The 27,192-nt window shown below is 39.3% G+C and overlaps 1 protein-coding gene across 1 annotated transcript; it reads left to right on the top strand.

The window, feature by feature from the left end:
* Nucleotides 1–301: 301 nt before the first annotated feature.
* On the top strand, nucleotides 302–26,566 carry Oprk1 (opioid receptor kappa 1). Its single transcript, XM_048358697.1, has 3 exons — nucleotides 302–590; nucleotides 19,972–20,324; nucleotides 25,952–26,566. Exons 1-3 carry the CDS (start codon nucleotides 334–336, stop codon nucleotides 26,482–26,484), a joined length of 1,143 nt encoding a protein of 380 aa, XP_048214654.1. The 5' UTR covers nucleotides 302–333; the 3' UTR covers nucleotides 26,485–26,566.
* Nucleotides 26,567–27,192: the final 626 nt, after the last annotated feature.

The following is a 27,192-nucleotide window of genomic DNA, read 5'->3' as shown; positions in this document are numbered from 1 at the left end:
AGGGCCGGGGGAGGGGGCATTTCAGCTGGAGGTGACATGGGTCCTCTCCAATCCTGCCTGGCACCCAGCAGATGACAAGGGACGGCCCGGAGAGGTCACTGCTCCTTACTGGCCCCGGGGATGTGCGGCGGGGTTTGGGGGGACGACAGTCTGCATCACTGTCAAGCTTCTGCACGCCGCGGGCAAAGTTTGCATCTCTAAGTCCGGCTTGTTCTCTCTCTGTCTCTGTCGCTGCCTCTGTCTCTGCCTCTGTCTCTGTCTCCCTCGCTGCTCTCTTTGGCAATCCCGCCGACTTTCCTCGCCCTCTAGCACTCCAGCAGCAACCGCCCCACCATGGACTCCCCCGTCCAGATCTTCCGCGACACGCCAGGCCCCAACTGCCCCCCGAGTGCCTGCCTGATCCCCAATGGCAGCGCTTGGTTCCCAGGGTGGGCCGAGTCCAACAACAACGGCAGCGCCCACTCGGAAGACGCGCCACTGGAGTCGGCGCACATCTCCCAGGCCATCTCCGTGATCATCACCGCGATCTACTCCGTGGTGTTCGTCGTGGGCTTGGTGGGAAACTCGCTGGTCATGTTCGTGATCATCCGGTGAGCTCAGGTTTGAAGGTGCAACTGTGACTGGGCAGGGCAGGGACTGAGCAGGTAGGGCAGTGGGGACTCTCTTCCCCGCAGGGTCCTGGAAATGCTAAGAGGGTGGCACCTTGCGAGGTGAAGGAATTGCTATGAGCGCTTTCAAACTGGGGATCTAGACATTCAGCTAGAGTGACTCGGACAGCTGCTGCCCCAGTGTCTAGGGAGATTTCAGAACAAACTGCACCCCAAAAGATCCCAGGGCTCCAAGTCATTTCTGGAAGCTGTGTGTGGGAAAGTTCCAGGTGCAGACCACGGTCTGTGGGGAAAGCAGTTGGGTTCAGACCCCAAGTTCAAAATCTTATGGTAAAGAAACAATTAGTTGGACGACCTTTAGCTTGGGTGTCTGCTCTGCTTTAGAGCACTTCGGTTTGTCCTGTGTAAATATTTCTGAAGATGAATTTGAAGTCCACCAAATGCAATGGAGAAAATTCAGACTTGCCTGTGAGTCATCAGACTAGTGTTGTGGCTTAAGAGACAGAAGCAATATGCTATTTAGGGTGGTTGATACCCATATGGTAGCCTTCTCATTTCTTCAGCATATCAGTGATTTGTAAATTAGCCATCTATCATTTATCTTCTAAACTGCCGTGGTGGAGATTTTCAAAAATTGCTTTACTACTTTTTTCCTTCTACCATGCAGAATGTAAGGTTTTGTTCTATTGTTCCCTTGTGTAGTTTTCTTAATGTCACCTTCCTACGATAAAATTCCAAATATTCACATACACATTAATTTTCTGGTAAATGAAGTTATTCTTCCCTGTTTAAAGGCAACAAGAAAGGCTGGGGAGGGGGAGTGAGGGAGGAAGCAAAAGCTTGTTTTGCATCTGAGAGACCTAATGCTTTGGAAATCTGAGAGTGAATACAAAGCTTACATTTCAGTGACCAAGCCCTCTCCCCACCACAAGAGGGTGAGAGGGTATAAGTCACTTCAGATTAGGGACATTGAAAGGATGAAGAACTGTGTTTTTAAAACCTTGTTATTCATTTTATTCCTGACTTTAGTCTTGAGACAAGTCCTCTATCATGATTTTTTAAGTATTATTTACAATAGCATGAGTATTTCTCTTGGGAAACCATTATAATAAAAATAACTATTTTCCTAGGTGAAGATAGTGGGTCTTTGAATGAAAGGCCTTTTAGCCTCATCTGTTCTCTAAAACTAAAAAAACATTTAGTCACATGCTGGTGGCTTATATCTGTAATCTTAGCTACTCAGGAGGCTGAGATCTCTAGGATTGTGGTTTGAAGTCAGGCAGAAAAATCAGTGGGATTCCATCTCCATGTCGCCAAAATAATCAGCAAAAAGACGGGCCAAATGTATGTTTCCAGTAGTAGAGAACTAGCAAAGAAAGCATGAAGCCTTGAGTTCAAGTACTATAAAAACAATAACAAAACATCATTTATATATTCAAATATAGATCATAAAGCTAACTACCAAAGTGAATGCATATAGCTTGGTTTCCTCAGTTTCCATAAATGCCCCAGCTGCATTTCGCAGAAATTCTGTCAGTGATGAGACAGGAGGGGACATGCTAACAGTGAAGTATTCATAGTATTCTCAGAGCTCATCACCATTAGAGAGATGAGACAAAGAAAAGATAACTGTATTCTAAATTACAGTTATTAAGAGATCTAAGTAAAGAAGTCATGGGGTTGGAAATAAAATACTGTTATACAAAAAGAGGATTTTTTTTTTGTCTTTTGTTTTTTGGTACTGGGGATTAAACCCAGGACGTTGCACTTGCTAGGCAAGCAGGCTTTGCCACTGAGCTACATCCCAGCCCCAAAAGAGGAGTTTTGATTAAAAATATCAGCTGTCTACCTTCTCATGTAATAGTATGCAAGTAAAACAAACCCATCTTACTGTTATTTGAATGGGCACCTGAATTCTTCACACACACTATAAAGTGTGGGGTGTGTGTGTGTGTGTGTGTGTGTGTGTGTGTGTGTGTGTGTGTTGGAACTTGAACTCAGGGCTTGGGCACTGTCCTTTAGCTTCTTTGCTCATGGGTACTGCTCTACAACTTGAGCCACAGTGTCACTTTTGGTGGTTCATAGAGATAAGAATTTTACAGACTTTCCTGCCCAGGCTGGCTTTAAACCACAATTCTTGGATCTTAGCCTCCTGAGTAGCTAGGATTACAGGTGTAAACCATCAGCACTGTACCTTTTTTTAATGGTTCTCCAGACCAAGGTTAAAAAGAATGAAAAAGCCTAAAATAGCCCTTAGATACTATGTACAAAATAGGACTGAAATTACAGGCATGTATCACATTGAGTTCACTTTTCTATGAGAAATAAGACTGGATGCTGCTGGAAATAGGAGACGAAAAAAAAAAAAAAGAACAAACCATTCTGACCCAAGCTCTTTTAGTGTTTTGTTCTTTTTTCTTTCATCTTGGGATGTAGAATCAGGAGGATCACGAGTTCAAGGCGAGCCTAGGCTACATAGTGAGATCTTGTTTCAAAAGCAGAAAAAATGAAGAGGAGTTCACTGAGACAAAGAGTCCATTTGCTAAGTCCCTTCTCATATACATGCTGACAGCAAGTGCTCCATCTCAGAGGAAGTCACTTTCCTTAACTCCTGCTCCTGTGTTTTGAATCTCATTGTCTCCTGGGACTTCGCTGTTTCATTTATATCTTTCTTACTCTGTCTGCTATCACCTCCTGCCATTGATTCTTGTTCATCTCAGCACTTGGACATAGTCAAGTATCTCTTATCCTTCTAAGAGCCCAATATGAACCAACTCTCCATTTTTATGGGTTCCTATAGCTAAGGTCCTTTCATCCTGCTGCCCACCACGGGAAGCTAAGCTCTGTGGAGGAATGATCCTTCTTCATTTATTTGTCTCCTCCCATCCTCTTCATTGATCTGTTCCTTGCATTCCCTGCTGATCTTGAAAGTCGTTACTATGCCTTATTGTTCCTGCTTCAGAGGCCATTTGAAGCCAACTAATGTCCTCTGGAGGGTTGGTATACAGACCTGTCTCCTCAGTTTTCTCACTTCCCACTGCTTTTGGGGCATCTCTGTGCCCACTTTTCCCTTTCCTGTGATGTTTCCTGCGTGATGGAATTGTTTTTCTTTGTTCCTTCAGTTATTTTCTGTCCTTGTGTGGAACATTCTCTGTTTGAGTCAAGGTTGAACCAGAGAAGTGGAACCAATACTGGAAGTATAAGTAAAAGATTTCTTGCAAAGAATTGGCTTAAGAGATTGTGGAGCTGGCAGGAAGCCATGAAGAGCAAGATGCCATCTGCAGGTAGAATTTCTACTTTCTCAGTGAACCTTAACTCTGATCTTAAGGCTATTCCACTTCTGGATCTGGCCCACGCAGATGTTCTAGGACTATCTCCTTTGCAGAGTCAACTGACTGTAATCACATCTACAAAATGCCTTCACAATAACACTATTCATGAAGGTGTGGGGACCTGGGAGCTATAGTCTGGCCTAGGTGACACAATGACAGACAGTCACACTCTCTTTCAATGACTTCATCCATTCTTTTGTCCATTCTTTCAGGTTAATTGTGGCAAGTCTTAAATCTCTGTATTTCCTTTCCATTACCACTGCCTCTTTAAGATTCTGCTAGCTCCCTTCCATCTGGATGGTTCTATATGATTCTTCATCTTCTAGATCTGCCTGAATTAGTCTGCTCAATCTACCATAACAAAGTGCCACAGACTTTGTAATTAACAAAACAAAAAGTTAGTTTTCATTTTTTTTTTTAATTTGAGACAGGGTCTTGCTATGTAGCCAAGACTGGCCTTGAACTCCTGATATGTATACTTCAGCCTCATCAATACTGGAATTACAGATATTCATCACCAGGGTTGGCTCAGAAACATACTGGATCATAGTTTGGGGTCTAAGGAGTCCCAGGTTTAAATGTCATTTGCAGCAGAGTTGGATTTTTCTGGGGTTTCTCTGACTCTTTGTCACATGTATGGATGTCTGTATTCTCCCTATGTCCTCACATGGTTTTCTCTTGCACAGAACTGTGTCCCAGTCTCCTCTTTTTATAAAGACATCAGCCATGTCAGATAAGGGTTTACCCTTAGAGTCTCATGAACCTTAATTACCTGCTGAAGGCCATATCTTCAAATAGTCAAATTCTGAGGTAATGAAATAAAAATGATTACTTCAGGGGCTGGGAATACGGCCTAGTGGCAAGAGTGCTTGCCTCGTATACATGAAGCCCTGGGTTCAATTCCCCAGCACCACATATATAGAAAATGGCCAGAAGTGGCACTGTGGCTCAAGTGGCAGAGTGCTAGCCTTGAGCAAAAAGAAGCCAGGGACAGTGCTCAGGCCCTGAGTTCAAGCCCCAGGACTGGCCAAAAAAAAAAAATGATTACTTCAATATGCAAATTTAGGGAGGACCTAGATCAGACAATAATACTACCCTTCCATGTGGGGTTTGCTCCTTCCATGTGTAGACTTCCACCTACCTCATCAAAGTATGCCGGCATATAGATATAGATAAGCATTTCTATAAATATACATATTAGATATCTATACCTCTCTAGATATTTATGTCTGTAAATATCTAGATATTTGATGTCTATATATTATGTATTTATAGGTAGATAACATATATAGATATTGGGTATCTCTATATAAATACCTATATATAGGATATAGATATAGAAATATCATTCACAGTTCTTAAAGTCATCACCAAACTACTGCATTACAAAATACTAAGGTACAATGATGGTACCTGCATAATTCACCATTTTATGGTCCCTGTTGAACATCAGATGACTATCTTGGAATTTTTTTAATTTATTTTAGTTTTTCTTATTTATTGTCAAAATGATGTACAGAGAGGTTACAGTTTCATACGTTAGGCATTGGATACATTTCTTGTAATGTTTGTTACCTCCTCCCTCATTTCCCCCTCCCCCTTCCTCTTTTCCCTCTCCCCCTATGAGTTGTTCAGTTGGTTTACACCAAATAGTTTTACAAGTATTGCTTTTGTAGTTGTTTGTCTTTTTATCCTTTGTCTCTCAATTTTGGTATTCCCTTTCCCTTCTCTAGTTCAATACCAGTATATACAGTATCCAGGGTACTCAGATGAAATACAGTGATAGTATAAGTACAACCACAGGAAGTGGACACAAGAGGATCATCAACAATAGAAGCTATGATTTCACATGGCATGTTGAAAGTAATTACAACAGTGATATAACAGTCGTTTCCATAACATGGAATTCATTTCACTTAGCATCATCTTTTGTGTTCATAAGGGTATAGCTATAAGGCTCTTGTGATCCTCTGCTGTGACTAGCCTAAACCTGTGATAATATTCCCTATGAAGGGGACCATAGAGTCCATGTTTCTTTGGGTCTGGCTCACTTCATTTAGTATATTTTTTCCCAAGTCCTTCCATTTCCTTACGAATGGGGCAATGTCATTCTTTCTGATAAAATTCCATTGTGTATATGTACCACATTTTCCTGATCCATTCATCTACTGAGGGGCATCTGGGTTGGTTCCATATTTTAGCTATGACAAATTGTGCTGTGATGAACATTGTTGTGCTGGTGGCTTTAATGTGTTCTTGTTTGTGGTCTTTTGGGTAGATGCCCAAAAGTGGGGCTGCTGGGTCATAGGGGAGCTCTATGTTTAGCCTTCTGAGGAATCTCCATACAGCTTTCCAGAGTGGCTGAACCAGTTTACATTCCCACCAACAATGAAGTAGGGTTCCCTTTTGGCCACATCCCCTCCAACATTTATTGTTGTTAGTTTTCTTGATATAGGACATTCTTAATGGACAGAGGTGGAATCTCAAGGATGTTTTGATTTGCATTTCTTTTATGGCCAGTGACATAGAGCACTTTTTCATATGTCTCTTGGCCATTCTCATTTCCTCATCAAAGAAGTCTCTTTTTAAGTCTCCAGCCCACTTGTTGAGGGAGCTATTGGTTTTTTGTGGTTTTGTTTTGGAGGAATTTAATTTTTTTAGTTCTCCATATATTTTAGATATGATGCCTTTGTTCGTTGTATGGCCGGTAAAGATCTTCTCCCAATCTGTGGGCTTTCTGTTTATCTTGCAAGCTATGTCCTTTGCTCTGCAGAAGCTCTGCATTTTGATGCAGTCCCATTTGTCCATCCTTTATTTGATTTGTATCATTTCTGGGTCTTTGTTAAGGAAGTTCCATCCTGTGCCAAGGAGCCCAAGAGTTTCTCCTACTCCTTCTTTTAGGGTTTTCAGGGTATCTGTTTTAATTTCAAGGTCTTTGATCCATTTGGAATTGATTTTGGTGCAGGGTGATATATAAGGATCTATATAAGGATTTTAAAATTAAAATAATAGGCTTTAATTTTCCTGACTTCTGTCTTGGAATCAATATCAAAATTTTTCTTTAAGGCCAATGTAGCAAAAATAACTTCAAATATTAAGAGCATATCTTTCTTTCTCAAGTCAGTTTTACATCTTTGACAGCCTCTTTAAATAGAGAATCGGTTTCATTGCAACTGCTTTTGTGGATTAGCTAAAATTATTTCCTTCTCTGCAGGATGTATGATCTCAAATGAAGGCTGAAGACTTGTTACAGCCATTTTAAGGGAACTAAGCAGCTGTAGGAAGGCAAACTAAGGGAGAGAGAGAGAGAGAAAGAGACAGAGAGACAGAGACAGAGATGAGAAAGAGAGAGAGAGAAGGAGAGAGAGAGAGGAAGAGAGGCAGAACCTATTTGTAGATCCAGCATATAGCTCTTAAATTTTAACAGACAATAGACAATAAATTATTTCTTGATTCTGTGGATTTACAGTTTCTCCAATGTTTTTCTCACTATTAGCTTCAGGAGGTGTTTATTTCTACCCAGGAAAAAAGAATTATTCTCCATTATTCTATCTTCCTGTTCTATCTCATGAGCAGCAATATCTTAAGGTGACTATGCAGTTGGTACTTTCCTTGCTCCAGATTAACTACTGGATACACTCCATTGTTCTTGTCCCTGGAGGCTCCATACTCAGCTAAAAAGCCTGAAAAGTGATATGATTGCAGGACAGTTGCTTTTCTAAAGTTTGGCTTATGTGTTCTTAACTGCACAAATAATATGGGCATGGAACTCCATTACTCAGAATAAGGACATTCTAGAATAAGATTTATTTTTCAACAGAAAAGTCAGCCAGGAGATATTTATTTAGACACAATGCTGGCTATGTCTTAGAGTAAGTAGGATTTATGTATGGATAAATAATGTTTTTATTGCTGTTGTTCTTTTTTTTTTTTTTTTTTTTTTTTTTTTTTGCCAATCCTGGGCCTTGGACTCAGGGCCTGAGCACTGTCCCTGGCTTCTTTTTGCTCAAGGCTAGCACTCTACCAACTTGAGCCACAACACTTCTGGCCTTTTCTATATATGTGGTGCTAAGGAATTGAACACTCTTGCCACTAGGCCATATTCCCAGACCCTGTTGTTGTTCTTTTAAGACAGGCTCTTGATAAGCTGAACAGGCTCACCTCAAACTCCCTATCCTCCTACCTCTGCCTCTTGAGATGTGTACTACCACACTTGCCAGAATAGATGTTAGGAATGGGATAGTAATGTATAACTACTTGTTTATTTGTTTAGAACTTTCTTTTGACTTGCCAAACAAAATCAAATTTAAATGAAAGATAAGGAAAACATGATGAATGGAGAAATCCCAAAGGAACTGGCCAGCAGCTGGACAGGGAGTTCTTGGGATCAGAATCAGGAGCACACATAGGTTAGCACTGACCATAGGAAAAATCTTCTGAGTTCCTGTTGAGTATGTAGACCTTTAAAAATCAAGCTGAGGCTTCTTTCATCTTATTTTAACCTAAAGAAATAACATTACAGAGGGCCAAGTGTCTGTCCAAGGAACCATGGTTGCTAAATGACTAATCTAATATCCGAGACCAAGTCTATCCAATTGTAATACTCATTCTGCTCCCTCCCTAACTGGGATGCTTCCCATCTCTCCAAAGGATTACTAGAGAATGGGAAACTTTGGGCCTCTACTTCCAGCCTGTGGCTTGACCTTCCCTAAGTTGTATACTTGTAGAAAGACAGAAGAATACGCTTAAATATCCATGTGCTTCTAGGCCTCCAGGTAGGTGAACACTAAGAAACATCATGCCACTTGGTGACCTACAGTTTTCTTCCGGGTACTAGTATACACCAGAAGCTTTTACCTGACATGAGAGACTGGATATGCTAGAATCTTAATGCTGGGCATTGGGAGAGTACATCAGTATACTACAGTTATTACTGAGAGGAAGGGATGAACCATTCCTGGGACACTGGTGAGTCTCCTTTCCTAGTCACATCTCTGCAGGACAGGCTGCACCACTTTAGTATGAAGCAACTGTGGTGAATTGGTTCTATCTTTGTGGGAACTGTGATTCCATGGCTGTGACTTCTTTGCTCATCCACATGGAAGGGCAAGCCTGGGAAAGTTCCAGGGCCTGCTGCCCATTTAGAATGCACAGGCTGAGGAACTGTCAAAGTCAGGTCCTTTCAGAAACAATGACTGAATTTCCTTCCTCCTCCCCTTTCATAAAAATAATTTCAGTAGCAAGTAATATTGAATATTGAATATTGAAGTAATCTTGTGAACTGAAAATACTGGAGAATCTAATGAAACAAACTCATATTTCCAAATCATTGCTGAGAAGTCACATCAAGATCATCATTATTGTTCTTGATCATTTTATGTGTATTTAATATATATTTTAATTAACTAATTTTAATTTTTTCTTCTTTATTGTCCAAGTGAAGTACAGAGGGCTTACAGTTTTATATGTAAGGCAGTGAGTACATTTCTTGTTACCTCCTCCCTCATTTTTCTCCCACCTCCCCCTTTCCCTCTGCCCCCTTGCGGTATACATTTGATTTACATCAAATGGCCTCCTCCTCCTCCTCCTCCTCCTCCTCCTCCTCCTCCTCCTCCTCCTCCTCCTCCTCCTCCTCCTCCTCCTCCTCCTCCTCCTCCTCCTCCCTCCCCCTCCCCCTCCTCTCCCCCTCCCCTCCCCCTCCCCCTCCCCCTCCCCCTCCCCCTTCTCCCTCCCCCTCCCCCACCTCTTCTGCTTGAACTCTGGGCCTGAGCACTGTCCCTGGCTTTTTTTGCTCAAGGCTATCACTCTACCACTTGAGCCACTGTACCACATCTGGCTTTTTCTATATATGTGGTGCTGAGGAATTGAACCCAGGGATTCATGTATATAAGGCAAGCACTCTACCACTAGGCCATATTTCCAGCCTCCATCAAGTGGTTTTCTAAGTATTGCTTTTGGAATGGTTTGTCTTTTTATCCTTTGTCTCTCGATTTTGGTATTCTTTCCCTTCCCCAATTCTAAAGGTAATATACGGAGAATTTACAGTTAAATAAGTAAGGTACTGAGTCCATTCTGCTCCACTTCTGGCCCGCCCCCCACTTTCTTTCCCAAGTTGTAAAGTTCATTTCCGATATAGTGTCTGTGAGTTTGTTGAATTGGTTCACCCGTTGTTCAGTGTTTCTGTGCTTCCCCTTCCTCTTCCCAAACCTGATAAACTTATATACAAGACAAAGGGCACAGAAATTAAAAAAAAACAGTGACAAAAGGGAATAAAAAAGGGGAACAAGAGGGGAATAAAGGGGAATAAGTTTGTCCTCTCATGTTCAGTCTCTCCATGAGAGGGAAGATGCTGCTGCTTATCCCCCTAACTAGAGTGAGATGTCTGTTAGAACTGATGAGTGTTCATAGACACATCATTGTCATTCTAAATCCAGATGTTCAGTCCTCTACCCCAAGCGTGACTGAAACTCAATTGACAAAAGTTGGATGTATTCAGGGTATACAAATGATATGGTGGCACATGTCTATACTTCCAGCACTCAGAAGGTTGAGGAAGGAAGATTTAGCCTACATGAAACACCAGGCCAAGAAGTAAAGAAAAGAGGAGGTAATGGAGGAAGGAAACAACAAAAGAAAAGAAGGGAAGTGGGAAGTAAGAAAGGCAAGAAGGAAGGAGAGAAAGAGAAAAAAAAGAAAGAATGAAAGGAAAATACTACAAAAGAATGAAAACTGTTTCAAGAGGTAAACATGAAGGCTGTGGTATAGCTTGGTTCTTGATTGTCTCTTAAAAATGTAAATGTTTAAAGGCTTGGTCACCAGCCTGTGGTGCTAGTGAGTGGTGATTGCACATTTAAGAGCTGGAGCCCAGTGGGAGGAAGTTAGGTTATGGGTGGGAGCACCCACAGGAAGGGATCCTGGGACTCCTCCTTCCCCTCACTCTCTGTGCTTTCTGGCTGCTAGGAAGTGAAGAGGTCTCTTTTGCCCTATGCTCCTGCCATGACTTTTTGCTTCCCCACAGCCCTCACCTCAAAATAATCCAAGCAATCATAGAAAACCCTCCAAGAAATGGTGAGCCAAAAGAAACCTTTTCTATTTACAAGTTAATTACTTCAGATATTTTGTGACAGTGACACAAATCTGTCCTACAGTTTGATATACTGTAAAATACTTAACACACTCAACATGCCCATTACTGCATACTGGTTGCTCCTTTGTGCATGTGACAGGATATATGATGAGGACCTTTAAGAACTCTTTTCAAGTGCATTAACCATGGTCATTATTCTGTACATTAGAGCCACTGAATTTATTCATCACTGAAGTTTTTAATTTTGTCAGGTGCTTTCCCTTTTTCTACCTCTTTTGATCATTTAAAACATAAAACTTAGAACACCATGCATCTGGAAAATGCATCCAGGAAAGTGGATAAAGCATGCATGTTACAAAGCAGAGAAAAGAATGCCTAGCTTGCCTCTCCTCATGTTAATTTCCTATTGTCTGTTAGAAAGGACTGCCTCTTCTGGTGTTACATTTCTACTGAGTTTGGTCTTTCCAGAGGTCCAGTATAGTTATTAGCATATTGGGGTTTGAATTCAGAGCCCCATACTTTCAGGGCAGGTACTCTACCATTGATTTACACTTCTACCTCCTGAGTTATTTCTTGGGCAGCACCAATATTATGAGAAAGCTGTCAGGCCTCGGGGTTTGGTAGCTTTTGTTCATACTCTGATTTTTACCTCTTAAATTGTTCTCCTTTCTCTTGTGTTACATTGGTACCCAAATTTGACTTCCTAATGTCTCAATAATTCTGGTTTCAGTCAAGTCACCAACTTCCTCTAAACCTTTTCCTTGTCTCCAAAATGGGTACAATTGGCCTTTCATATCTGTGGGTTCCTCACCAATGTCCTGTCCTGCCTGTGTTTGTACTGATCAAGTATAAGCTTCAAAAAAAATTATGCTCTAAGCAGCATAGTAAAAGGCTATTTACATAACATTTGCATTGTTTTCAAGTATTATAAATCATCTAAAGCTGATCTAAAGAGTACAGAAGGATGTGGGAAGGTTACATGAAAATATAGTATTATTCTTATGAAAAACTTGAGCTATCATGGATGTTGGTGTCAGTGGGGGTCCTGGCCCTCGCCTCTGCTGGGTACCAAGGGACAGACCCATGGAAAATCTGAGATGCCATAAATAACCTGCCATTGTTTGCCCAACAGGGGCAACACAGTAATGCTTTACATCAGTGTTCAGCTGTGGGCTCTTCTCTCCCCATATTACATGTTTTATACACTCAGGATGCATGCTTAGCCCCACTAAGCAGAATCTTTTCCAATCTGTAGCTTTCAGAAGTGGCAGAGTTCATGGAATTGTATTTTTTTCTGATAAAATACCGTACCTGAAACCTTGCGAATCTTCAGAAAAGATGTCCCTGCTGGATTTAATACATAAGGATTCTGAGGACCTGTGAAAAACCTGGTAAATATTTCTAAAACTTTTTTTCTCAGACTTTTTCTTTCCGAAAAAAGTAGGATTAATGTCATCTTATGGGATTACACAATGAGCTTGTAGGTTAAGTAATAATGACAGTAATGGCAGTAGCGGTAGCTGTAGCAGGGATAGCAGTGGGTGCTGGCATCCACGAACAATTATCAGGAGCAGGCCCTGTGCTGAGTCATTTTATGCACATGCCATTTAATCACCACGACAACTTTATCAGATAATATAAAGTTCCTAAAACAATGTCTGTCACATCATAAGTCATCAATAAATGCTTAATGAGATTGTCTCCTGGAGTCCAAGGTTCTTCTCGGCCCACTACCATAATTGCCATTCAACATCCTCTTATCACTTCTCAGCTGTGTCTGTGAAAAAAAAACAAACCTCACTATCCCTTCTCTATCCCCTGTGCATTGGCCATCAGGCTCTTCATCTGTCCAATTTTATATCAAAGCTCAAGGTTCTACCAGGTTCTCTCTTCTCCAAAAGATACCTTAAATTATCAGAGCCTTCTCATCTGTGTATCCCTTTTGTTCTCATTATAAGTTGGACTCTGTTTAAAACTTTTAAAGGCTGTAGGCTCTACGTTGAATTTTCTTTTCGGTATTTTTCCAGTGCAACAGAATGCTGTCCATAGGATAGGCCACTTTGAGAACATGTTGAATAGATGAAGTGAGTAGACAGCAGAGGAAACAGGAGCACACTGGAAGGAGGAAAGAGGCACATAGACATCAGCATGGGCATGGTGCAGGGAAGGCTAAAAGTGACAGTAATCAATAAAGCTGAAAGGATTCTGGCAATTAGTCATCATGACTAATGGATTATTGTATTCCTTTCAGGAGGACAAAATGAAGTTCCTGATTAAAGAAGAATAAGTGAAATTAAGAACAAACAGAATATGATCTTGAGCAATATGCCTTCATAGTAAAGGACACCAATAATGCAATGGTTATGCTTTCTACCACACATTGTCTAAGCGCAGCAGGCACAGAGAGGGGATTTGAAGCTCTGAGATCCCTGAATCGTAGGGTCCACATTCCTCCTGTCTGTGCCTCAATTCTAGCAGTCAGTAATCCCAATCTCCTCAAAACTCTGTCTGGTAGATATTAAATCCTAACATCTCAGCAGATAACTTTGTTTCTCTTACTGGCACACAAATGCCTCTGGTTACTGATCTAGAAGCCATCCCTCCTTTCTTCTGTAAAAAGTAGTCTTGGGTTTAAATGTCCTTGGGAGCATTCCTAGCTCTCTGAAACATCCTCTTCTGAGGCTCGCACCCTGAGATCTCTACTTGACCTTTCTTCCTGGCTTTTTTTTGAGTTCTGTTCATTGCACAGTCCTGTGGACCAGGTTTGTATTACTGTCTCGTTTAGTGAAGACAGCCCCCAGACTTTGCTCTTTTAGTGCCATATGCTCTTATAATGTGTATGCTAAAAAGTGCTACCACTTGCTGCCAGACCACCTCCAGCTTTCCACATAAGCCAATGCTTCCCAACCAGATGGTGCCATTTTACTTGACATGCTTGTAAATTTTTACAAAGAATTGTGGATGAAAAAGGAAACAATTTCATTTCCTATCATACCAAGAAAGCTTATGTGTTTTTTCACCAATGGATCTAAATTGAATGGAAGATTGTCAAAGGTTTTGTTGTGATTAAATCCAATTAATACCAAGGACTCAAACAGTCTCTGACTGAGGGAAAGGGTCTTGTTTTAGAGTCAAATGTTCATAGTATGCAGTCTAGTATAGCACATAAAAGACTAACAGCAAATACTTATTGAACGTCTGGTTTATTCTTCTGTGGTGGTGTGTGTGTGTGTGTGTGAGAGAGAGAGAGAGAGAGACAGACAGACAGACAGAGAGAGAGTACTGAGACTTGAACTCAGGGTCTAGGTACAGTTTTTTAGCTTTTTCACTCAAGACTAGCACTCTATCCAGAGCCACAGCTCTATGCCTGATTTTTTGGCATTTCATTGGTGATAAGAGTGTTACCATTTTCCTCCTACCTGGAGGTTTGATCCAGAATCTTTAGATCCCAGCCTCCCGAGTAGCTGAGTAGCTGAGTAGGTGTGATCTATCAGTACCAAGCTATTCATTCGTTTTGATTATGAGATCTACTCTTCCAGTGTTGTAGGGATATGACTTGTGCCTTTAGACTCCTATGAAGGCCTACTTCTGACACTTTTCCCCCTTCTCCTACCAAGGTTCCAACTCAGTTACCTGGACTATCAAATCTTCTATGTTTTCTTTTTTTTCAAATTTTTATTTATTTTTTTTTCTATTTATTGTCAAAGTGATGTACAGAGAGGTTAGAGTTTCACATGTTAGGCCTTGGGTACATTTCCTGTACTGTTTGTTACCTCCTCCCCTGTGTTTTCTTAAACTTATTTCTTCACCTATTGGAAAGAAATTGCATAAATCTAAAGGGTTAACTACAAGGGAAGTTGTAAAAGTCAAAAATGGTACATGGATATTAAGATACTGAATTTGATAAATGAGGAAATGTTGGAGAGAAATATAACAACCTAAGAACTAGGGTTAAATTTTAGGGTTTGGATTTCTGTTCTGCCTTTTATAGCCATTATTTTGAGGATTTTTAAGAAGCTTCTATAATTGTTATTTATGGACTCAGAATACGAAAACTCACCATGTTGGAGTTATCAAGGAATAAATGAGATCAAATCCATAGAGCATGTACACAATGCCCAACAGAGGGAGATATTCAAAGTAAGTTGTCATACTGGGATTTCATTTAACTCCAGAGCTTCTGCATGGCAAAGGATATAGCTAGCAAGATACATAGAAAGCCCACAGACTGGGAGAAGATTTCCACTAGCTATAAAACAAACAAGGGCCTTATTTCTTAGATATACCTACAGCTCATGTAATTAAATACCCCAAAAATGAACCTTCAAAGAAACAACTACCCCATTAACAATTGGGCTAAATACTTAAAGGGGGACTTCTCTGAAGAGGAAATAACTATGAATAACTAAGAGATACATGAATAAGTGCTCAACATCTCTGTCCATAAAAGAAATGCAAATCAAAACAACATTGAGATCCCACCTCACACACCAATTAGAATGGGCATTATCAAAAAATCTAATAACAAGTGCTGGCAGGGATGTGGCCAAAAGGGAATGTTACTACACTGTTGGTGGGAATGCAAACTTGAACAACCATTCTGGAAAACAGTATGGAGGTTCCTCAAAAGACTAGACATAAAGCTACCCTATAACCCAGCAATCCCACTTCTGGGCATTTATCCAAATGTACACAAACAAGGCCATACTAAAGTTATGAGCACAACCACTTTTATTGCAGCATTATTTATTATAGCTAAAATATGGAACCAACCCAGATGCCCCTCAGTAGATGAATGGATCGAGATGTGATATATGTACACAATTGAGTTCTATGCCTCCATCAGAAAGAATGACATTGCCCCATTCATAAGGAAATGGGAATACAAGGAAAAAATTAAGTAAACCAAACCCAAAGAAAAGTAGGTTGCATGGTTACCCTCATTTGTAAGAACTATTCTTAGCAGAGGATCTTGACAACCCAATTGCTTAATACATAGGACCATATATGATGAAGGACCAACATGAACTTCAAGGTATGGAAATAAGAGGTTCTTATTATATACTGTATGTAGTTTTTTATTTAATTTTAGTTTTATTTGTTTTTCTTTCATCTTGCTTAATTTTCTGTACCTTGTGTCTTGTATATAAGATTACTTGGCCAGGGGAGGGAAAGGGAATCATAGAAACAGCAGGTCAAAGGATGAACTAATACAACACTGATACATAACAATAGGTTGGACATCAGCCTGACAACTTGGGGGTGGGGGAGGAGGTTGGGGAAGGGTTAGTAGGAGAAAGTGACAGACGGGGTAAGATTGTTCAAAAACAAATGTAATCATTACCTTACTTATATAACTGTAAATCCCCTGCTCATCACCTTTTCAATAAAAAATTTAAAAGTAAGGGGTCATTATGATTCTAGTCACATTCATATCTCTCATTCTGAGATCTGATGACAGAATCTGAACTCTTGATTAAGTTTAGGTCTTGTGTAGTTTTATACATCTTTTTGTTATGAATATATAGAATGGCCAACTGCAAGATATCACTTACTATGTGACCAAAGACTCATGTTATATTTTATCAAATTTATATATTATTCCATTCAGGTTATCAGATCCCAAGTTCATTTTTACCCCTATCTTTCAGGTGATAGCTAAATTGGTTAAATACAATGACGAACATTACCTGGAAACTGTATTTCCATCTGTTTCATGTGCTATTGTGTCCATAGAAGAGGAGCAGGAGTAGTTAGGAAATATGAAATAAATTAGACATGCTCTCTGAATCAGGTCATGTTCATTAATTATCCCTGCAACTTTATGAGATAAATATTATATTTCCCATTTTATAGATGAAGAAACAGATGCTCAAGTTTAATAGTGACCCTAGCTAGAGTCTGGATCTTGAGTGTTGCTGAAAGACCCATGTGTTAAATTCTTAGTCCCCAGCTTGGTGCTATTGAGAAATGGTGTAGCCTTAAGGTATGGTGCTTAGTGGGAAGTATTTATGTTATTGGAGGTGTGACCTTGAAGAGGATTTGAGGACATCTGTGTCCTTCTCATAACTCTTCCTCTGTGCTGAAATGGATGATTTTGCTCTATCATGTGATTCTAACATAACATTCTGCTTGCCACAGTCCCAAAGCAACAGGGACAACAAATTGTGAACTAGGACCTCCAAAACAAGGATCCAACTTTATGAGTTGATTGTCTTGAGTATTTGTTATGGTAATGGAAAGGTTTAAGTTGACAGGGTAAAAAAGACCATAGCTTAGCTCTAATCTAACTATAGGCTATGCCTAACTTTATAAAGTATGAAATACTGGTTAAAGTTCATAAAGAGGGTCACAAAATGTAAAAGTAAGCATCAATGCTACTTTCTGAAGAAACCTTTGCTAGTATCTAGGAGTGGAGGAGTGGAGAAAGTTGAAAGAGTAGAAGGTGTTTTGTAAGATGTATTTTTAAATGTAAAGTCACATTCTTAAGAAGATTGTATCTGAATAAATTATATTTTAATCTTTCTCATTGGAAATATTGGCTTCTTTTCAGTAATTACACTTGCTTAATTATCTATGCTTTTAGAAAGCCTATGTTATGAGCCTTTGGCCACAGATTTTTCTTCTTTCTTTTTTTAAAGTCATAGGTCATTTAACAATACTTAGGTAAAAAGCATAAAAGTCAAACATTTTAAAATAAACTCTTCACAGATTAAAGTACTCCTTTGTTAACAGTGCATCAGAATGGAAACTGACAGATGTTGGCTCTAATACCAGTCTTTATAATATATCCATTTCTAAACAAGAAGAGAAGACAGATTTGATGGGGAGGAAAGACAGTGGACCGTGAGAGTAGAATGTATCCTATATGTCAGATGCATTGAATCAGGCCATCTCATCATTTCCAACTTGGGATTTATTATTACCGTTAGCAAGGACTAAGAATCAGGAGGTCCTATAGTGCTTCAAACCCAGCCTGCCTGAGTGCATGACATACTTCCTTTCATCCAAAGAGATTGTTAAATGCTAAAAAGGTGTTTCTCATGTGGAATTTTGGTATTGAATTTGGTCAAGGGTAAACTCGGTGTGATAAGGTCTACAAATATGGCATGTGTGGAAAGCACTTAACATATGGCCTCTGTAAACTTGGTGAGATCATATTGAATATTTAATATGAAACTGATTACTGAGGAAGCATTCTCTTAATTCATGTTTAAGTGACAATATAATTATTCTAAACCTCACATTATAATATAATGAATAATTTGCTGGGCACTGGTGGCTTATATCTATCTAGTCAGAAGTCTGGTATCAGAAGACTGAGGTTCAAAGCCAGTCTGGGCAGAAAAATCTCTGTATCTTTTATCTCCAATTATCCAATTAAAAAAAGAAGTAGAAATATAGCTCAAGTGGTAGAGCACAAACCTTGAGTGGAAAAAGGTAAGCAACAGTACCTAAGCCTTGAGTTCAAATTTACTCTTTCTCTCTACCTCCCCCCCCCACCCCCACCCCTGACCACTACCATGTGCAGGAAGAATCTGGCCCAGTGCTGCCTGTAATCCTAGCTACTCAGGAGACTGAGATCTGAGCATAATGATTCATAGCACTCCCAGGCAGGAAATTCCATGAGACTCTTATCTCCAATAAGCTACCAAAAAGCCAGAAATGGAGCTGTGGCTCAAGTGGCAAAGCATTAGCCTTAAGCATAAAAGCTCAAGAACAGCAAGGAAGAGGAAGAGAGGAGGATGAGGAGGATAGGAAGGGGGAGGAGAGGGGAGGAGGAGGAAGAGGAAGAAGAAGAAGATGATTTTTGGCTTATCTTGAAAATTACTGTCCCCTTCTTTGAAAGATAAGACCAAGTTTCTGCTCCTAACATCTCTCAAGACTGAATGTAGTAGAGAATGACAATTATTTTCTTTCTTTTCAGTTGTAGGGCTTGAACTCTGGGCCTGTGCCCTGTCCCTGAGCTCTTCAGCTCAAGGCTATCTACCATTTGAGCCACAGTGCCACTTCCTGTTTTCTGGTGTTTAATTGGAGATAAGAGTCTCACGGACTTTTCTGCCCAGGCTGGCTTTGAACCCCGATCCTCAGATCTCAGTCTCCTGAGTAGCTAGGTTACAAGTGTGAGCCACTCATACCCAGAATACAGAATTATTTTCCAAGTACTGTGGTGTTGCCCCCCTGGAAGAACTCAGCCTGTTGTATTTATATAATATACTTAAGATGAATGACAAGCTAGTGACAAGCTGGCAAGCTTAAATCAACACACCAAATTGAGTTTTGCTATTTCAATTAGAAAGACTTTAAAATTCCATTTTACATTTTCAAAAGGTTGAATAATTACAATGATTAATTTCTCAAAAAAAACCTTAAAGAGAAAATGTTTTATTTTTGTTTTACACAATGTTTAAAAAAAAGAGTGCTTTTTAGAAATTGCTTAAAATCAAGGAACTCTGGGAGGAATAAAATGAATTATCAACAAAATAGTCACCTTTACTATAAGACCTATATGTATATCCACCTATTTATCTGTTATATTCCATACATATTTTAATTTTAATATTTTATTAGCTTTAAATGGTTGTACAAAGGGGTTTCAATTCAACATGTCAATTTACAATTACTGTGCATCGTAATCAGTGTCACTCCTTCCATGTTTCCTCTGTCTCTCCCAACCCCACTCATTTCCTCAAGTTGTTTGATTCTTTACATGTTTTATTTAAAAATTTTAAACAAAGCACTAAAATAAAAAGTTAAGAAAGTCCTAGATTCTTGTCCATTTTTCCTACTACTCTTAATGTCTAGAAAAGTCCTTTTACAGATGACAAACTATGAATAAGTGTGTGAATAAGCAAAATAAATAAGCCAAAACTTGTCATCACCCCAATTCCCTATGAGCATAACTGGCAAGTGGAAAGAAACATTATTGTTTCTTGTCTTTCAGATATACAAAGATGAAGACAGCAACTAACATCTACATATTTAACCTGGCCTTGGCTGATGCTCTAGTTACTACCACCATGCCCTTCCAAAGCACTGTCTACCTGATGAATTCCTGGCCATTTGGGGATGTTCTATGCAAGATTGTCATTTCCATTGACTACTACAACATGTTCACCAGTATATTCACCCTGACCATGATGAGTGTGGACCGCTACATTGCTGTGTGCCATCCTGTGAAGGCTTTGGACTTTCGTACGCCCTTGAAGGCAAAAATCATTAATATCTGTATTTGGCTTCTGTCATCTTCTGTTGGTATATCTGCATTAGTCCTTGGAGGTACCAAAGTCAGGGAAGGTAAGAATGGACATTATCATCCTATATAAACACTACAAACTTCTAATTATGTGAACATTTTCTTTGAGAATGAGTAGGAGATATGTGTGTATACACATATGTATGTATGTATGTATTTGGAATACCATTAAAAATAGAAATGTAATGCCTAAGTCCAAGAGAATGAGGAATATAACATTTTTGATTCTTCTACTTCTAAATGCAGCATGAAATAATCTTATAATCTAAACACAGCTACCTAACCTGTCTCTGATTCTGGAAGGGCTTATCAGGATCTAGAAGATCGTGAATCTCCAATATGAGAAGGCAATCTGTAGTGGCTTCCTATTTACTTGTCTTCCTTGCTGATTTTTTCCCACATGAAAGACCTTGAGAGACTAGATTTTTCAGAACACATTTTGGGAAATTGTGGCCTTTCCTATATTTATATTTTAATTAACAGTTTGGAAGATCAACACTGATTTCAATAATCATCTTAATAGTATTTTTGAGGGCAGCAAGATAAAGGAAGAGAGATGTGTGAATATTAAGCCTTCCAGTTGCCCCCGATTGAAACTGTGCTCAATAAATTTTTCTTATTTCTAATAACAGCAGCAAAATCTTATGGGTGGGTAATAGGCTGAAGCATGAAACTATAGGATATTGAAAAAAAATACAAGATTCCAGCAACTCCAGGATATAACATTTCCTTTCCTTTTCTTTATCTCTAGGAGACTAATTCATTAGAAACATGCTGGCTCTTTCTCCCTTCTCATTCAATGCTAGTCCTATCACTGTTTTGACAGCTTCTTTGGCTGTAGGCCATTCAAACCCAGATTCACAGCTGTATGGAAGTCACAGATAAGACAAAAGTCCATCGCATTTTGGACATATCAGTCCTTTCCTCATACTAACAGAATGTTTTACTTGTATTTCTCTGTCTGGATTGCATTTGGAATTGCTTGGGTACTTTCCAGTACACTGCTGCCTCCCTCCCACCTCTGGAGAGTCTGATTGAGTGTCATAGTGTCAAGATTTTTAAGCTCTCCAAAGGGATGCCTTGCAGCCAAAGATGAGCAATACTGCCTCAGAAATTTTTTGCTTTACTAATGAAATATGAGGCCATGGAACATATTTTTAGTCCTAATAGAAATTCACTAAAGGAAGACTGAAGAACAATCATTTTTAACTTTATAAATGCTATTGGAAGTTCTAGCAGGTAACTGAATGCTCAGAGAGCATTGTGTATCTGTAAGTACTCATTGGTGAATGTGAATAGCAAGGACTTTCTAGTCCTTAGTTAAGGACTAGATACTGTTGGATGTGGTGAGTCAACCCTATCATCCTAGCTACTTGAGAACTAGTGATCAAGGCTCATCAGGGATCAAGATCAGCTTGCAAAACAAGATCATAAAACTCAACATCAGTCAGTGCTAAATGCTATGGCCTAACTCTTATTACACCTAAGGGAAGCACAGTGGCTGAATGCAGTGATAAGTTCCTGTCATCCCCAGTCACATCCCAGGCATAAAGCAAGAGTCTACCTAGAAAGTAACAAATGCAAAAAGACGCTAGTGGTGTAGCTCAAGTAGTGGAGTGCCTGCTTACCAAGTGAAAGACCCTGAGTTCAACCTTCAGTATTACAGTAGGAAAGAAGAATGAATGAATGAAAGAAAGAAAGAAAGAAAGAAAGAAAGAAAGAAAGAAAGAAAGAAAGAAAAGGCTAAAATCATAATTTGTCTTGCATGGTACAAACATAGCTTATTTCTGTTTGTTTTTAGACAATTTTATTTGAGCACTTCTATGTTCACAGAAAAATTGAATGAAAAATACAGGGAATTCCCATTTATCACCCCTTCTTTTGCCCACACTGCGTAGTCTCCCCCATTAGCAACAACTTGTAACATTTGTTACAACTGATATACCTACTTTGACACAATATTATCATCTAATGTCCTTGGCTTACATTAGGGGTCACTTTTGGTGACCACTATTTTTTCTTCTTTATTGTCAAGTGAAGTACAGAAGGGTTACAGTTTTATATGTAAGGCAGTGAGGACATTTCTTTTTTTTTTTTTTTTTTTTTTTTGGCCAGTCGTGGGCCTTGGACTCAGGGCCTGAGCACTGTCCCTGGCTTCTTCCCGCTCAAGGCTAGCACTCTGCCACCTGAGCCACAGCGCCCCTTCTGGCCATTTTCCATATATGTGGTGCTGGGGAATCGAACCGAGAGCTTCATGTGTAGGAGGCAAGCGTTCTTGCCACCAGGCCATATTCCCAGCCGTGAGGACATTTCTTATCCAACTTGTTACCTCCTCCCCCATTGCACCTTCATAGTATAAGAAATGGAAATAAATTTAGGACAGTCTTCTGAGACTAGTGCAACCCATTCCAATTCAAGACCCATGGTATCTGTACACTAGGCTGAAGAAGAGAAGCACGGGATAAATAATGAAAGAAGTTGGGTGATTTCCCAGGGAAAATGAGAACTGATTTTTATGTTTCAAGTTATACTTGTACACGTAAACACTCCAGTCCTGCTAATCCTTTCCAGAAAATGATATCTTATAAGGAATGGGCTTTGATTAGGCTTCTAAAAGAGGAAACAGATAGATTTTTTTTCCAGGAAGATGTTGATAGAGGTGAATGTCCACCACTATTGTGGAAGATAAATTTGTGTAGCAAAGAAGAGAAAATGAGGAAAAATTAAAGTACGCTTATAGGAAGTATCTTCTTCCCTTAAAAAATTTTCTAAACAGATTTTGTTTATAAGATGGAAGATGCCTCCCTTATAGCATTCAATGTAGAGTGCCGAGCCTCACTGTGTAGTGGTAAAGACTCCTGGATGACCAGGAACATTTTAGGTGATGTCTCATTCAGGGCTCTCTGGCAATGATATTCATAGGATTCATGTTAGCATGCAATCCACCAAAGTAATCTACATAAGCCCCAATTCGTTGCTGTATTTATAAACACTTGTGTTTATCAGTATTCAATCCTGAGTGCAATTGTCCACAAAAACATTTTTCTTTCATGGTTATAAAATTGAATCTGATATTTTACATGTATAAGTATAGTTATTTTAGGATTGCATAGTCTGACATTAAAATAAAAGGAAAAGAATGACTATTGTTTTATTTACAATAATAATTTTACATACTTATAGGATACAATTTGATCTTTCAGTGTATGTATGTGTAGTGTAATGGCCAAATCAGGTGATTGGCATATCTGTTGCCTACATTTATCATTTCTTTGTGAGAGCATTCAAATCCTCTCCTGTAGTTATTGATAATACACTATATTATTTTGCACATTATTGTAATCTAATTGTAATTTGGTGCTTGTTGACCATCCTCTCCCAATATACTCCCACTGTCATCTACAATTCTCTACTCTTACCAAAGCAGATAACCATTATGTTATTTTGTGTTCAACTTCTATAAAGTAGACTTTTCTAGATTTACATATGCAACAGATTATTTAGTATTTGAAGAAAGACTACCTCTGAACTGAAGTAATAGTTAAAACAATTCAGCCTGAAATGCCTACTTTTTCAGAAAATAGAATGTTTGATTGCCTTTATTACATTAACAGTACAAATTCAGCCCCACTGACCTTTCTTTATAACTCCATCAATGGATATTTATCTCCCACAAACCAGTGAAAAGTAGCCACCATTGAGTATTTTACTTATCCGCCAACTATTTATTGAGCTCCTACTATATGCAAGACAGTTCAAGAGAAAACTGATCTGTGATAATGGTGAATGACTTTGTTGTTTCTTTCTTTTTTTTTTTTTTTTTTTTTTTTGCCAGTCCTGGGCCTTGGACTCAGGGCCTGAGCACTGTTCCTGGCTTCTTCCCGCTCAAGGCTAGCACTCTGCCACTTGAGCTACAGCGCCGCTTCTGGCCGTTTTCTGTATATGTGGTGCTGGGGAATCGAACCTAGGGCCTCGTGTATCCGAGGCAGGCACTCTTGCCGCTAGGCTATATCCCCAGCCCCACTTTGTTGTTTCTTGAAGCAGTATCTCACTATGTAGCTCAGTTTGGTGTTAAACTCACAACCATCTTGCTGTGATGCGTTCTACCTTGTCAGTTTTACACTGAGTTTCTATAACTTCACAGTAATAATATTTTGCACAATAACATTTTGGAGTGCCAAAATTACAAGTCATTGCATAACCTTTCATATACTACTCAAAGGTTCCTTATGGTAGTTAGATGATAAACTAAAGGTTTCTAATCTACTTACCTTTATTAGGTATCAAAAATGGCTATTTCCTTCATACTTTAAAATATGCCTAATTGAAATTCTAATAAGATACATTCATTTTATTAAAGGATATTTGATTAAGATTACCATGAAATGTTTTACAAAACATCATTAATATAGCTGTCTTGCTTTACTAAATAATTACTTTATTATTGTACTATTTAAAAAAATGTGTCAGTGCCCTGGCTTGAACTCAAGACCTCTGAGTTGGTTTATAACCAAGCTCTGTCTTGATTTATTGGCTCATGGCTGACATTATGCCACCTGAACCATACCTCTAGTCCAGAATTTTGCTGGTTAACTGAAGATGGGGTACTTAGGAGTTCACTGCCCAGGCTGGCTTTGAATTGAGATCCTGAAGCTCTAAGCTTCCTGAGTAGCCAAAATGATAAGAATAAGTCACAAAGCATATTTCTCCAATGTCAGATGAAAACATTTTTCATGTCCTATTCATCTAAAAGGGATAAGCAGAGAAAACAAAAATATGCCTGATCTGAGCTCTTTACTGAGACAGGAAGAGAAACTGGGGGCTAGCTGCTGCTTGGAACAACTGGGGGATCATATTCATGGACCACCCACCCACCATTAAAGTAGTTTAAGATATATTGAACTTGGGCCACTACACTTTTTAATACTAATGTCATTCCAAAGGAATATTAGCTAGGAAAAGCAGAGCCAATCAAGCAGTTTTCTTAGTAATTATATATCTATTTATCTGAGTTAAATAGTAATGTTGGCAAAAATGAAAAAAAGTGTTTGATTTATTTAGAATTCTCTTAATCATGATGATTTATTCCTCATTTTATTCCTCTTCTTTACTCCTTCTTCTCTTTTTATTCTCCTTCATGTTTCAGCAGTGCCTTTAATTATAATGAACATGATTGTTCTAATCAGTCACAATACCTTGGTCATATCTAAACAGATTCCACTATTGATATTCACATAAGGTGAATATTTTTAAGACAAGTTGGCATTTGTTAAATTCAATGGATTGCTTTAAAATATTTAGTTATTTATTACACATAAATGTTAATTTCCATTGGCAGAGCCTTTAATGCACAGAAATACAAACAAGTGTCTAAAATTGAGCAATTTTACTATGTCAAGCAATCAATGTCAAATCAACTTTCATAGCTAAACAAATCATAGTTGCTAACTAAACAACATCGGATATCTATAGCGTTGTGCTTGCTAACAATAGGTAGTAGTTTTCTAGCTTTGATGTTTTATGCACAATGATAGGATAGTTTTTTTATAACATGGCACCCCTTCATGTTTGGACCTTTGAAATTCTGGGTGTTCCAACTCTTTTACAGCACTAAGCAATCACAATATTAGCAATAATAGGTTTGGTTGGTTTTGTTCACCTCCTCCAGATTTGGATATCATCGAATGCATCTTGCAGTTCCCTGACGATGATTACTATTGGTGGGACCTCTTCATGAAGATCTGTGTCTTCGTCTTTGCCTTTGTGATCCCTGTCCTCATTATTATCGTCTGCTACACCCTCATGATCCTCCGCCTGAAGAGCGTTCGACTCCTGTCAGGCTCTCGAGAGAAAGATCGAAACCTCCGCCGGATCACTAAGCTGGTACTGGTGGTGGTGGCAGTCTTTATCATCTGTTGGACCCCGATTCACATCTTCATCCTCGTAGAGGCCCTGGGAAGCACCTCCCACAGTACAGCTATTCTCTCCAGCTACTACTTCTGCATTGCCTTGGGATACACTAACAGCAGCCTAAATCCCATTCTCTATGCCTTCCTTGATGAAAACTTCAAGCGGTGTTTTAGGGACTTCTGTTTCCCCCTTAAGATGAGGATGGAGCGGCAGAGCACTAGCAGAGTCAGAAATACAGTTCAGGATCCTGCTTACATGAGAGATGTGGATGGGATGAATAAGCCAGTATGACTAGTCGTGGAGATGTCTTCTTACTGTTCACTGGGAAAAGAAGAGTTCAACGATCTAGGTTTAACCCAGATTACTACGGCAGTTTGAGAACTTTTAGAAATCTCATGGTCTGAAGTTATAAGGTACAGGCTAAATTAGCAATCCGGGTCATGGGAAATAGGAAGGCTGTAGATTATGGAAGGGAACAGAGTGCACACAACAAGGAACCCTTCTCCAGGGCAGGGAAGCTACTCCCAGTCCATTGATGAACAAAGAAATAGATCTTTTTCTTCCGGCTCTCTAGATTTAGCTCATCCTCATCTGCTGTGGCCTTCCTATGCAATGTGATGTCAAAGCTCTGTTGACAAGAAAAGGAAAAGAAGACATTGGTTTGGGAGCTTAGTGATATGGAATCTAGTTTTGTTCAATACTGACAACGACCACCTCAACAAGGAGAACAGCTTCTAGTACTCATGCCCAGCTCCAATTCTGCTGGATGGATATGTATTTCATGTGCATGTGCAGAGAAAATTCCAGATGCACACATGTGGCATCTGATGCACCTTTGGTAGACCATCGCCTTGATATTTATGAATATATTTCAATGTATGAATAGTGGTTTCTGATATAGGCAGATATCTTGAAGACTACAGTTGCTAGGTTAGGTTTTTGTTTTCTATGATGCTATTCAGGGAAATCATTTCATAAAGTATGGATTGATATCAAGAA

Source organism: Perognathus longimembris, chromosome 12, assembly GCF_023159225.1.
Source record: "Perognathus longimembris pacificus isolate PPM17 chromosome 12, ASM2315922v1, whole genome shotgun sequence".
Classification (NCBI taxonomy): Eukaryota; Metazoa; Chordata; class Mammalia; order Rodentia; family Heteromyidae; genus Perognathus; species Perognathus longimembris.
The sequence above is the reverse complement of the archived record's forward strand: the minus strand, read 5'-3'. Positions and strand labels throughout refer to the sequence as shown.

Excerpts from the sequence above, each read along its gene's own strand:
- Oprk1 (XM_048358697.1), top strand. The coding sequence starts at position 334 with ATGGACTCCCCCGTCCAGATCTTCCGCGACACGCCAGGCCCCAACTGC. Across the intron at positions 591-19,971 it reads GTCATGTTCGTGATCATCCG|ATATACAAAGATGAAGACAG; the intron begins GTGAGCTCAGGT and ends CTTGTCTTTCAG. Across the intron at positions 20,325-25,951 it reads AGGTACCAAAGTCAGGGAAG|ATTTGGATATCATCGAATGC; the intron begins GTAAGAATGGAC and ends CACCTCCTCCAG.